Below are 13,542 nucleotides of genomic sequence, written 5' to 3' on the forward strand. Positions count from 1 at the left end.
CCCATTGGTGGCTCATAACCATCTGAGAGTAGCAGGCATGCACGTGTGCAAACATGAAGCATAATACCAAGCACATACATACATGTAGGCAAAAGACTTATATACATTAATTAAATAAATAGCAATTGAAAGAAATCCAGCAACATGGAAGAAAGTCTCTTTCAACCCCCAAAACAACTTTGTAGACAGTTCTGTGGTGACCAAAACAAAAAGGACTTCCAAACTATTGTTTTTTTTTTGAATACTACTACATTTATTCATTTTATATGTGTGAGAACTTGTTTGTCACAGCACACTTGTAGCAATCAGAGGACAGCTCTGTGGAGTTAGCTCTCTGCTTCTACAAGTTGTTTTCCAGGGACAGAGCTAAGGTTATGAGTTGTTGGAAATAGTCTTTACCCACTCGGCTATCTTGCCAGCCCAAATCAGCTTTTAAAGTAAGTGTGGCTAGATGTGTAAGGATATACATGATGCTTTACTGTACAAATCTACATGAAACTACTGAAGGGCTGGTCTTCTCAGCCATGAAACATAATTTCAGCATGCACACTTTATGCATTTGACAGCCTCAGCTATTCAGAATGTATTTTAGTACCAGGAAGAAAGATGTTTGTCCAGTTAGAATAAATGTCATATTGTTCACTAATCATTTCTTGGTCTATTACAACCTGTTCACTTATCTTAAAATTAGTCCAGTGTGTGTAGCTCAGCAAATCTGAGGTAGCAAAGTTAGGTTGGGGTTCATTGCTTTTAAAGAGAGTCACAATGACAGCAGGGTCTGTTAGCTAACTGCTTGACAACTAAGAATTAAAGAGTTGGCAAGATGGCTAAGTGGATAGAGGCCCTGCTACCAAGCCCAAAGACCTGATTTTAATTCCCGGACCCACATGATGAAAAGAGAACCAACATCTGAAAGTGGTCTTCTGACTTCCACATATGCACCATACCACATGTGTACATAAACATACAAATAAATAAAAATGTAATAAAACAACTAAACTAAAAATGAGGACTCTTACAACAGTGGTGTGGGGCCTTTAGCAACCCATATAGTTTGTAGTCCACTGTATATTAATCCATATTACCACACCTCCAATTATAAGCACTTGGCTTCTATTTAATAAAGTAGATGAGTCTGTTGTATATTTTAGGTGTTATTTTATAACAACATTTAAAAAGTGCCACGTCACCCAAAGAATGTGACAACTGTTTCTATTATTATATAAAATCACTTGGAGAAAAGCTAGTCCTAGGTACCCTTAGCCTTCCCATATTTTATCTTTCAAATTCCTCTTGTTACTCTTAGGATTTTGTTGTTGTTACAGTTGCATTAGGTCAGATAACATTTATTTATTCATTTGATGTGCATGAGTGTTTTGTCTGCATGTATGTCTGTACTGTGTATGTGCCTCTGATGCCTGCAGAGTTCATAAGATGAGCTGATAAACAAAGTTACTGAATAAGACTCTCCTTCTACCATAAAATCCAAACCACTAGGCCTGCAAAACCTGTACTTTGCTGTTTTGTACGGGTACAGCTTCTTTCCAGACCTTGTCTGGTGTTTTGAGACAGGGTCTCACTGTATATGTAGCTCTGACTGTCCTAGAACTCATTATGTAGATCCTGCTGGTCTCAAACACACAAAGATCTGCCTGCCTACATCCTGCTTATTTAAATTGCACAAGTCACTGTCCTCCACATTGACAAAGCAGATACTTTTTCATTTCAAATATAAAGAGGTAATTCTTTCTTTCTTCTTCTACAAAGAATGCATCATTAGCCTTTTATAGGTGCCACTAAAATTTTCCACTTATTTTTGGGGGGATATTGAGTGTGTGTGTGTGTGTGTGTGTGTGTGTGTGTGTGTGTGTGTGTGTGTGTGTGTGTGTTGGGTATATACAAACCTAGGTAGCCATAGGAATTAATATATGAGACTGACAGTTCTTTTTCTGTCTTTATTACCAGAAACTGGTTGCTCAAATGAAGCAGGATCCGCAGGTAAAAAAATTCTGTTATTATGAACTTAATTTTTAAATGTAAAAACAATTGAAACTGACAGTAAACTATTGTTGACAATAAACAATAAAATGCAGATATTGGTTAAATTAAAAATGTACTTTCATCCCAAACAATGCGTAAGTTGATATTCATGTTTTATGGCTTTAAAGAAAGTCCAGTTATAGAGTAATATCACTGCAGTTCAGCCTTGCTACTGTTGTTTTGCTTTTTTGTTAACTTCTGTGAGCATCTGTAAAACCCAAACAAACAAGCAAACAAACAAACAAACAAATGAGGTTTAACAGGCTTTATATAGCTTGAATATCTTTCTTTAGAAAACTACTTTTGAGACTCTAGGCTGACTTCAAACTCTCCTCCCAGCTCGTCCTCCCAAACGCGGAGAATATAGGCATTCACCTCCATACCTGGTATAGATTTATTTCACATCATCAGAAATTACCAGGCTTTTAAAGTCTCAAACTTACTGAAATGTCCCCAGATCATTTTTAGTTGTGTGCAGTTTATATGTAGGACACCTAAGTATTGGATTTACAACATCCACAGTAAAACTTTTATAATAATTTTTTAAAAATCTTTGAAATTTGTAATTTACTTTGGTTTTTTTTTGTGCTGGAGCAAGGTCTCATGTTCTAGAATAGCTCCGAATTTCGTAAGTAGCTAGGAATGGCATTGGTTTTCTAGCCCTTCTCCCTCTAACTCTCTGTGCTGAGGTTATACCAGTGTGCCGTCATATCTGGCTTCGAAAGTTTTACTCTTTAAAAGAACCCTTAAGGAGAGTTTCAGACATATCTTCTATAATAATCTATAAACTGTTAAATTTACTTTTATAGGAGTTTTGACTTAGACATTTTATTCCTTTATAGAGAAATCTTCCCCTTAAGTTACCTTGCCCTCTAGTGATTCATATTTATTTTTTAGTAGTGTCTTCTTGGCACACATTAAACAGTGGAATACACTCCTCTCTGTAAAGTACAATAAATTCCTGAAGAGTAGTACTGAGGCAGATTGATTTTTTTTTGAAGTGGGAAATAATATTCATCTTGAGAAATTAAGGACTTGGTGGTCTGATTGTTGTACTTTAATACAGTTCATTGACTCTGAGAAGTGGTGATTGTGGCTCACACTTATTCCTATTTGACAGTTTGCTTTCCATGAGAAACATCCCTGTTTTAATTTTTATTTTCTTTGTAGTGTATTCATAATTTAAATTGAATTTAGGGGACCAAGTGGCAGCAGATTGCTAGGTCCTTGATATTTAATGCAGTGATCTACATTCTCAGGAACTGGTGTTCTCAGGGCCAGCAGTTCTGTTAGTTCATGATCATAGAACAGCAACTTCTTCACCTGGAAAGTCTAAGGGCCAGGAACTTACTGGAGAACAGTTTAAGTGACCCCAGAGAAGCCTAATGTCAAATACACCTGAAAAATCTCAAATGAGGTAAGCTGAGTACAGGAGAGAATATGAGGTCCGGCCCTGACAGGCCAGGCAGAGAAATGAAGGGACTGTGTATGAAACAAGGGAATAAGTTCCTCACAGGGGTTACATTCAGCTTTTCTGCTATGTTAAACATTTGAAAACTTTAATACCCCACCCCACCCCCACCCCCAGAAAAGGCAAACGTGCTCAGTGTATTTCATCTAAAATATTCATCTAAAATAGTACTTGTTTCGATTCCTAGAATTTCAGCATGTTGGTTTGAATGACGTGCTGTTAAGGCAGTCACAGTGCTGACAGCTTCCCAAATCTAGGCTGAAATAACAAGTGTACTTTTCTAAATGAGAGAGAGAGAGAACGAACAAGTAGAGAAAAGCCCCTCATCCTTGTTGATAATGCCGCTAAGCAGCAGGGTGTGCATACTTTAACCTCCATTTTCCTATTTTTGTCTGATTAGTGGAGCTTTAGATTTCTGTCAACTGATGATTTCTATAAAGAATAACAATGTTTTTGGAGGGAGGTACTATTAGAGTGCAAGATGAGAAAGTATAAAACCTCCTGTAATTCAACACAGTTATGAGGAAACTGCCCCTGTTTTGTTTTACGGGGTTGATGTTATGCTTATAATTTAATGCATGCAGAATTTGATAGCTAAAGGTTGCTTCATCACTTGTAATGCAGTACGCACCATCTTTCCAATACTATTATGTTAACAAATGAATATCTTTCTCACAGATATTTTTTCTTTCCAATCAGAATGCTGACTTAAAGAAACAGCTTCATGAACTCCAAGCCAAAATCACAGCTTTGAGTGAGAAACAGGTAGGGGAAGGCGGGACATATTTTTAACATCATGTTCTAAAGATACGTGTGCTTGAGGCTTCTAAGAGGGATGCTGGTTTGTTTTTTTATTTTTTCATGTGTGAAAATAAGTGTGGGCAGCCAGACTCAGTTTAATTTTGCTGGAGCTGTTTATCTATTTTTATTTTTGGTTGAAATCAGTCTCTAGAGTATCCCATGAGGATATGCTACTGGCAGATACCTAAAAGCAATGTGGCAGGCTGCTGTAACTGTGTTAGTTAAACTGTGGCTTACCCATAGGGGAAGGGACAGAGAAAGTTAGTGGGAGTGTGTGGTATGGAGCCCTGCAGTGGCAGTGACTTCTTACCTGTAGTGAAGGTTTGACGGTTAACTTACAGGAAGCTCTCTATGTAGGTCTCCTGTTCTGAGTGTTGTCAGACTTTATGCTACTCTTTATCAGATGCTGACCTGGTGTTTGAAAACTCTTTGGGAATTCCTAGACTTACTCTATGTAGAGCAAGAGAAGAGCATCTTGTATTTGTATAAGGAAAGTACTGCTTCCACTTTACCAACTGAGGCAGTTCCTGCCACCAGGTGGAGTGTGACAGTTGATGGTGCTGTAGGTTCCTGTCTGTGGTAATCTGAGGACTCTTCCCAGTGTCTTCTTCCCTAACTCTCCCCCTCCTGTGTACAGTGCAGTTTCTGTCTTAGAGTAAGGAGCAGATACCTGTGAATTAGTTGACAGTTCTGTGCTACTGAACCCTTACTCAAGAGTTGATAAAATGGGTAACTTTGAGTTTTATATTGTTGTCTCAACAATAGCAACAAACATTTTTTTCCTGCAGATTTCTGATTGTGTTTTTCATTTCACTGAAGGGAGAAATAAATTGTTGAGAAGTGCAGATGAGATAATCTAAGCTGAGTGAACTGCTGTTGTTTGATTCTTCTCTCTTTAATGCTTTCCAATCTTGTCTGCACAGACAGGAGGTATTTTAGGTTAGGAGGAGCCAGAGTAAGACTGGAAGGCGATAGGGTGCAGAGGCAGAGAACTTGGAAGGGAAGTATGAACAGGACTGGTTAGTGTATGACTGCGTCCTCTAGACGGAAGCGTGTTGGTGACAGGGTCTGGCTTAGGAGCTCTGTAAGTTTTGAGCCTTCTTATAGTTACAGGGTTTCTCTGACAAGATGCCAGTGAGTGAGTCACTTTTGCTGAGTTTGATGTAGCTGGCAGAGAAGTTGAAAATGATTAGTAGGATGGGCGTGGGGGGTGGGGAATTCAGGGCTACATTTCAGAGAAATGGGCAATCACAGATAAATTTACACCTGTTTGTGCTAACTGACTTTGTGATAGGTTCATATCTTAGTCACCATTCTATTGCTATGAAGAGACATCATGACCAAGGAAAGCATTTAATTGGGGGCTTGCTTATAGTACCAGAGACTTAGTTCATTATCATCATGTCAGGGAACATGGTGCTAGAGTAGTAGCAAAAAGTTACATCTGATTTACGACAGAGAGGGAGAGAAGGGGAGGGGAAGGAGGGAGACATACACACATGTATACAAAGATGGAGAAAGAGAAGGAGGGAGAAAAGAAAGGAGGGAGTGGGGAGAGGAAGAGAGACTAAAGCTAGCATGGGCTTTTGAAATTTCAAAGCTGGCTCCCACCCCATGACACACTTCTTCCTGTAAGACCACACCTTCTTATCCTTCTAATCCTTTTAAAGAATTCAATTAGCTGGTAACTAAGCATTTAAATATATGAGCCTGTGGGGGCCATTTTTATTCAAACCACCGTAGTTTGGCTTATTCTGTAACTTGTTAGTCCTTAACTGACCTCGCTTAGAGAGTTGCAACTGCCTATTCATCAGCTGAGAAAACCCTGACACTGAACTTATATATAGGTAGCTCTCTCTGTAGCTTCAACAAGACCATAAGCTGAAATGCAGTCTTGCTGCTTTTGTATTCGCTTAACTATAAATGCACCGCCTTGATAGAATGGGTATAAATGCACCGCCTTGATAGAATGGGACAGGGCAGTGTTTAGAAAGGAACAGCTGTGAAATGTGAATGCTGGCCCTCACTGACAGCATTCCAACCAGAACCCTTGCTGCTGTTCATCAAACTATAATCTAAAATTTATTTTATAATGAATTTCTAATGCTACCTGTTTGTTTTTCCTTGTCAGAAGACTACTTAGACTTTGGCCAAAACTTTTCCTTTCACTTTAGGGACTAAACTCTGAATTATCTTATTTACATGACTAATAGTTTAACTTAATATTACATTGTTGTTATGAGAAAAAATTAAGTACAAAAACCTCTGAAGAGCCCTTTCCTTTTCCTCTTCCAGGGACAGTGCTTAGAAACACTCAGAACGGTCTAGTGTTGAACATACTGTCTGTCGTAAGACTTTCCTACAATACAGCCTCTGACAACACCAGGCTGTCTTGAACCCCTGGCAATAGGATTGTTTACCTTTACACCAAGAAGGTTGGGAAAGCTCCTATATCTGCTTATGGTGTGTGTCCAGATAGACTTTGAGGGGTTTGTGCTGTGAGACCCAAAGTCCTTATGAGATTGTCTAAGACAAAGAAGCAGGTCAGCAGGGCCTATGGTGGTTCCCTGTGTGCTGTGTGTGTGTCCGGGCTTTCCTTATTGAGGAGCAGAAAATCGTTGTGAAAGTATCGAAGGCACAGGTACAGAGTCAGAAAGTGAAATAAATATGCAGCTTAAAAGGCAATAATACAAATAATAACAAACCTCTGAGCAGTGTTATAGCCTTACCCTTTGTCATATTTGCTTCCGTTTTTGTATACATTTGTATATATCTATTTGTAAAGGTGATTGCACAAATAAAATATAAACATTTTCTTATTCTGCTTTATTAAAGAAATACAACATTGCAGATAGTCACCAATTCCTATAGTAGACATTTGCTTTTATTCATTAATACAACTTCAGTCTTTGATAGTTAGCACTTTGGGAAAAGATGGTCTTTGGTGAGCATCCTCCATAGTAAAACTCAGTGAATTTCCTTGAATGCATATTTAGAAGTTTTTACTGCTTTCAAACTGTAACTTGAGATCTGTGAACAGAAATTCTAGGGTGGATTTAGAAGGCAGCTTCACCTACAAGGATTCAATTTTAACTAAACATTCTTAGACTCAGTTGGCTAAATAAACTGTTTTCTATGTAGTCAATTAAATCATGGTTTAATGACATAGAATGGCCTCTACAAAGAGGCATTTATGACTTTATCTGCATTATAGCCCCTCTTTGTGTTTGTTCTGTGTATATGCCTATGTGGGCATGCAAATATGTGTGAAAACAGAATCAGTAGAAAATGTTGGGAGGTGGTATTTTACATACAAGTATTTTCCCCCTTATTCTCCTGTGTGTATTATTTTTTGAAATCACCATAGTACATATGCCTCATTTTTAAAATAATGAATAAACAAGAAATGTTATTTAAAAAATGATCTCTGGTCTGTACATGGGATAGTTAGCATTTGAAAACCTTGTGACATTTTCATCATGATAGATGATCCCTCTAATCAGAGATTTCAACTGTCTTGAACCATAGTGGAGTAGCGTGTGGAAGCAGCTATTCATTTCCTCAACAGGACTCATTCTTATTCTGTGCTCCCCTCCATTTATATCTGACAGAAATAGGTGGTCCGTGGCGGAACACAGAGATTCGGATTCTGGAGCCAAAATGCTCAGTTGCTTTAGTGTTCTGTTTTAATTCAAATTTCTTAGAAACAACACTTCTCCTCTCCTTTCCTCCCCTCCCCTCCCCTCCTCTCCCCTTTCCCCCCTCCCCTACCTTCCCTTCCCTTCCCTTCCCTTCCCTTCCCTTCCCTTCCCTTCCCTTCCCTTCCCTTCCCTTCCCTTCCCTTCCCTTCCCTTCTCTTCTCTTCTCTTCTCTTCTCTTTCTTTTTTCTCTCTTGGCAGTTCTGGGGATGGGTTTTCTGGATGGAACCCTAGGCTTTGTACATGGTAAGAAAGTGACAATTATAACAGTACCCCTAGCCCATCAGGCAGTCTTAACATTCCAAAGTGTTCTTGTCCCTACGAGGATTTAGGCATAGTTGGTATTCGTTCAGGTTGGTATGCCCTGCCTCGGTTTGCCAGCCTGACTCTCTGGTTTTATCTCACTGCTAAGAGTTGTTACTTCCACTGAGTAGTGAACCCTAAAGCCCTTTCTCCCTCATAACCTCATTGAAGCCTTTTATTTTTTTTATAGTTAATGTTATTTACAGTTAGGTTTGTCTGCAAGTGGCTGAAACCCCCACATAAAGGTGGCTTAAACAGGCATACTTGTACTTCACTGTCTTCCGAGAGCTCTGCAGTAGACTAGGCTGGAAAGAGTGTTTGTACAGTGTCAGTGACCCAGGACCTCCTGTTCTGTTGCTCTGCCAGTCTCAGCATGAAGCTTCACATGAGAGTCCAAAATAGCAGCTCCATCTGGTGAGAAGGGGAAGTCAACAGAGAGGGAGCCCTTTATTTTTAAGGATGTTTACTGGAAGCTTTATGTACCACTTCCAGTTAAATCTCCTTGATTTGAACAGTCACATGGCCTCACTAGTTGCAGGGAAGACTGGGAAGTGTAGTTTATTTCTGGAGGCCGTGGCCAGATAAATTTAGGCACTGTATACTAAAGCTAAATACAGTTTTACCCACTGTAGCATATCACAGTTTGTGATTACATATCTACTTATAACTGCTATTTTTAAAATGTCTTACTAAATGGTTTCAAGAACACAGATTTCCTGATAAAGGAGTGTAGGAGTGTTTCTGACTCTTGCCTGCTCCTGGGACTCTTTCTCCTACTGCATGGCCTTGCCCAGCCTTAATATGAGGGAATGAGCCTGGTCTTATTGTAATTTGTTGTGCCGTGTCTTATTGATATCCCTGGGAGGCCTGCTTTTTTCCGGGGGGGGAGGATGGGTTTGGGTAGCTCTGGGGTAGAGGGAGAAGTAGAGGACCAGGGATGTAAGAAGCTACGGTTGGGATGTACTGTGTGAGAGAAGACTAAATAAAAAAATGAAGACAGGGAATTTGTTTCATTTCCTTCCTTATCCCTAGTATAATACTTCCCTTATGTATCATTTTGATTTATTTGGAGAGAGGTAACCCATGCCACTGTGTGTATGAAGAGGTTAAGATACCTTGCAGGAGTGGTTTTTACTAGTTTGTGAATTCCAGGCATCAAACTCAGGTTTGACTTGTGTAACTTTAATTTTTTTCGAAATCTATTTTTTTCTCTTATTGTGTCACAACACCGATTGAAGGTAAACAACATCATGTTGCCACTTCACTCAAAAGTGGTGTTTTCACTCAGCCCCTTCCTGACGGACCGGTGAGTCATCAGCAAAAGCCCACTGAGTGCTTTTAAAAGGGGACTCAAAACCTATTTTTAATGATGGTTCCTAAATGCTTTAACCTCCTTTAAAGCCCACCGTCCAGCAGAGGTAGTGGGAAAGAAAGGATACAGGGGAAGGTAGACTTGTTCAGAAAGGTTCTTTGGAGCAACTCGTGTCTGTGTTATCTGGAAATTGGCAGTTCAGTTCACAGGTCAGCGGTAGCTGGGTCCACTCACACACGCTTCATGGATGCACCAGCAGTCCAGTTTGGTAGAGTTGGGATAGCAAACACGAATCAGCAGCGGTGGCACGACCTAGCAGAGACCGCCAGGCCTCAGCCTCGACCTGAGTCAGCAGGAGAGACTAAGGGATGCCAGGAGAAGTTCTCAGCTGTGCCTCTCTCAGTGAAGCGAAGATCAGCAAAGACATGAGACCAACAAGTGTTGTACCTTTAGCTCTGTAAGCAAGCCAAGCTCAGGCTCCATCACTGTCCTTTTTATACTCCCTGCAAACATCACATGGCCTCTGTGGGTCTTGCCTCAGCATGTGTGTCTGTCTCAGCTGACATCACTGCATATCAGCTTCGTCTGTGGAAGTGGCAAGAAACCAGCAAATCACCACAAGTTTTTCGGTGCATTTCTCTCTATGGAGTTCCAGCAAATGGAGCTCAACTATGCAATGTAAGGCAGACCAATACATGTGTGTCATTAGCAAGAATCCTTCATCGTGTGTCCTTTCATGTGCTTCTCTTCTGTGTCTGCCTCACCTAAACGTTCTTTCACTAGACTGCCTTAGTCTTTCACCTGTGTCCACTTCAGGAAAATACTCCTTCACAAGTTTCCCTCAGCAAAAACACCTTCCAAACAAACCGACTCCCAAGAACCCTCAAGTTTCCACTTCAAACTTGGCTGCAGGTGCCTTTATCCTCTGAGGTATCTCATTGGCCCTTTTATAATATTTAGAGAGAGTAGTGTGCACTACAGGAAAATATTTTGTATTTTTTTAACAGATTTTATCTGACTGATTTTTTCTGTTTCCAGTTTTTTTTTCAGTTTTAAAGAGCAATGTATCTTGATCTTTTGATTCAATGTATTATGAATATTTTCTTGATTTTTTTGAGGGTTCCTTTGTTTGTTTCTTTTGGAAACAGGGTCTTACTACATTGTCTGGTAGGCAATTGACTATGTTAACCAGATAGGCCTTGAGGTCAGATTCACCTGCCTTTGCCTCCTGAGGGCTTCAATCAAAGGTGTGTGTCAGCACTACTGTCTTTAAGTGTTCTTTTAAAACATGATTTTCCACACCTTCAAGTATTTGACTGTTCACAATTTAAGACAGTTTCCCCATTGACGATAGTTGTTCTACCTTTTTCTTTTCTATTTTGAGTATTTTTACAATTAGTACTTTTCTTATTAAATCGATTGTTACTCTGATTGCCTGAGATAAATTCCTAGATGTGGACTTGGATGTAGTTAGTGAACAGCTCTTACCATAGCAGTTCTATATTACAAACTAGTTTTACTGAGTGGCTTATAATAATATACTAATTTTCACACTAGATCTGCAGGTCACTTAGAGTTTTCTTGATCCAGGATGGCTTTGGTCAGATAGATCTGCTTTCATCTTTGGGTTGGCTGGGCTTAGCCTCCTGATTGTAGGTATGCTTATAATTACCTTAATGTGTTTATTCTAAGCTTCCTTCATGGTTTGTTACCAAAGTATAAAGCCAAATTACTAAATTCATACTGAGACTTTTTTGGCATTAGACTTACTATCCTATGAGTCAAATCAAGCCATGTGACCAGGCCTTGCAAAGTTATATGATAAAAGATATGGATGAAAAATTTAAAGCAGTTGAAAATGATCCATAACTATGTTTGGTCAAAGGCTATAAGAAAACTTTTATCAAATTAAACATAAATAACAAGCTAGTTATGTGCTTCCTGTCTGTAATGCAGACCAGGAGATTGAAGATTACCTCAAATTCCAGGCAGGCCTGGACTGTATAGTGATTTCTAGGCTAGCCTGGACTGAAAACAGGTGGGAAAAGAGATAAAATAGCTCATGTTCTCTTTCATATGTAAAGTGACCAACATTAGGAGGAGAGGAAGGAGGTAAGGAAATGGGGGCAGGTTGGATATGACTACGGTGTGATGGTATATTCTTGTATGAGAATGATAGACTTGAAATTCATCGAGTGCTAACCAGAAGTATTAATAAACAAGACATAGTAATAACAAAACAAAACTTCTTTTTAGTATATATTTCCAAATAAGGTGCTCTGGGGGAACAGAGTGCTCTATGCCCCGTGCAGATCGTTAACATGCACCCGTGCTTAACCTGAGTTCAGATGTTTCATAGAATGTGTCATGCGCCATTCACAGAACCCCAGATATCTGCCCTTTAGTCTTAATTTTCTTTCCTTTCACCCTTCTTTTTATCCACTCTTTTAGGAAAGACAAAATCCTCTTTTGACTCTGATCCTCTGTGTTTGTTACTCTGTCACTTTATACAGACTGTTTGAACACAGTAGATTAGGTACTTTTCTGGGTTTAACAAATAGTTGCCACATATGGGACCATTTTCAGTTGATTAAGTAAAATAGATTTCCAAAGTCTTTGGAAGGCTGTCTGCTGTAACTTTGTTTTCCTTTGCAGGGAACAAGTCCGTTGTGGTGTTGCACCCCTTTAATCCCAGCACTTGGCAGGTGGTTCTCTGAGCTCAAGGCCAGCATGGTCAACATAGTGAGCTCTAGGTCAGCCAGGCTACTATAGTGAGACCCTGACTCTAAAAAAATCAATCCTCTGCTTATAATAACATAATTTGAACCAAATCACTGTATTAATTGACTTCATGCTACTATACCGAAATACCTGAGGTAATTAATAAAGAATTTTCTAGGCTCAGAGTCCAAGAGCAGGGGCCCCTGTACTTGGACATTCTAGTAAAGGTGGAATATCCTAGCAGAACAAGGCATATTACAAACTGCTCTTCTCACAAGGCAAGAAGCAGAGAGAGAATGAGACTGGATCTTAGTGACGTCCAGTAAGGCCCTACCTTCTGAAGACTCATATCACCTTCCAATAGGGCTATCACCCTGAGGACCAGGCCTTTGCATGAGCCTTTGGGTACACTCTAAAGTGTACCATGCCGTGGATGACAGTAGGTGATTGACAGTGCTGAGTAGATAGGAATAGGCCTGGTATCTCTAGTGGGGTGGAAGTTAAGGTTTCACATTTAAACCGTGTCTGCATCTACTTCCTTACGTGGGGGAGGTTTCTGCAGCAGCACCTCTAGCAGCTAATGAACATGTAAACGTCGAGTGCATCCGATCTGGGGACAGGGAATTCTGGTTAGATAGGAATTGCTGCCTTTAGCGGCACCACTCACTGCATCTGTGTGACTCCAACCTTATGTGAAGCTTTGGCTTCTAAGGAGCTAGAGCATCCACATTAGCTCAGGATGAGTGCATCTTTGTGGTACACACACTGGGACATTGCCTTTGCAGCATAGCTTTGACTGAGTCAGTGTACTCTTCACTCAGTTCTAGGTAATGAATTTGTAGGATATTTTTCTATTAAAGTTTTTGGAAATAAGACATTAAGCAGAATAGTTAATATTTCTTTAGTTCTCATTGATTTGTGGTTGGGCAAATTGGTTACTATGCTCTAATATTGGTAGCCTGACACTTTACTATCTCTGGTTTGAACTAGTACCCATAGAATGTTCTCTTTTACAGTTTGGCTAGTATGATTAGCTGATATTTTTAAGCACAATTTGTAAGTGTTATTTCTTTAGAGATCCTATTATTATGACTAGAGACCTATCTTCTTATTTACCTCAACCAAAGCTTAGGCATTCCCTGAATGTCAGTCTAGCTGCCTGTGTGATGTTTATGTGAAACTACTTGACCATTTGT

The 13,542-nt window shown here is 39.6% G+C and overlaps 1 protein-coding gene, 1 non-coding gene and 1 pseudogene across 51 annotated transcripts in view; 2 read left to right on the forward strand and 1 right to left on the reverse strand.

The window, feature by feature from the left end:
• Phf21a (PHD finger protein 21A) overlaps window positions 1-13,542 on the forward strand; it is a 177,771-nt gene that overhangs the window by 40,832 nt on the left and 123,397 nt on the right. For 34 of the 50 annotated variants that reach the window (XR_015683168.1, XR_015683170.1, XR_015683169.1 and 31 more), the window contains 2 exon segments: window positions 1,966-1,998; window positions 4,211-4,276. Coding sequence is in view for 47 of the 50 variants with exons in the window: in XM_087653250.1 (XP_087509376.1) it covers window positions 1,966-1,998; window positions 4,211-4,276 (99 nt within the window). In the remaining 3 variants the exon portion in view is untranslated. 50 annotated transcript variants of the gene reach the window in all.
• Window positions 5,441-7,062, forward strand: LOC134486024 (large ribosomal subunit protein eL34-like; annotated as a pseudogene).
• Window positions 9,529-9,661, reverse strand: LOC120102016 (small nucleolar RNA SNORA21). Its single transcript, XR_015685118.1, has one exon. It is a non-coding gene; the product is annotated as a small nucleolar RNA SNORA21 (small nucleolar RNA).

Source organism: Rattus norvegicus, chromosome 3, assembly GCF_021556685.1.
Source record: "Rattus norvegicus strain SHRSP/BbbUtx chromosome 3, alternate assembly SHRSP_T2T, whole genome shotgun sequence".
In the NCBI taxonomy this organism is placed as follows: domain Eukaryota; kingdom Metazoa; phylum Chordata; class Mammalia; order Rodentia; family Muridae; genus Rattus; species Rattus norvegicus.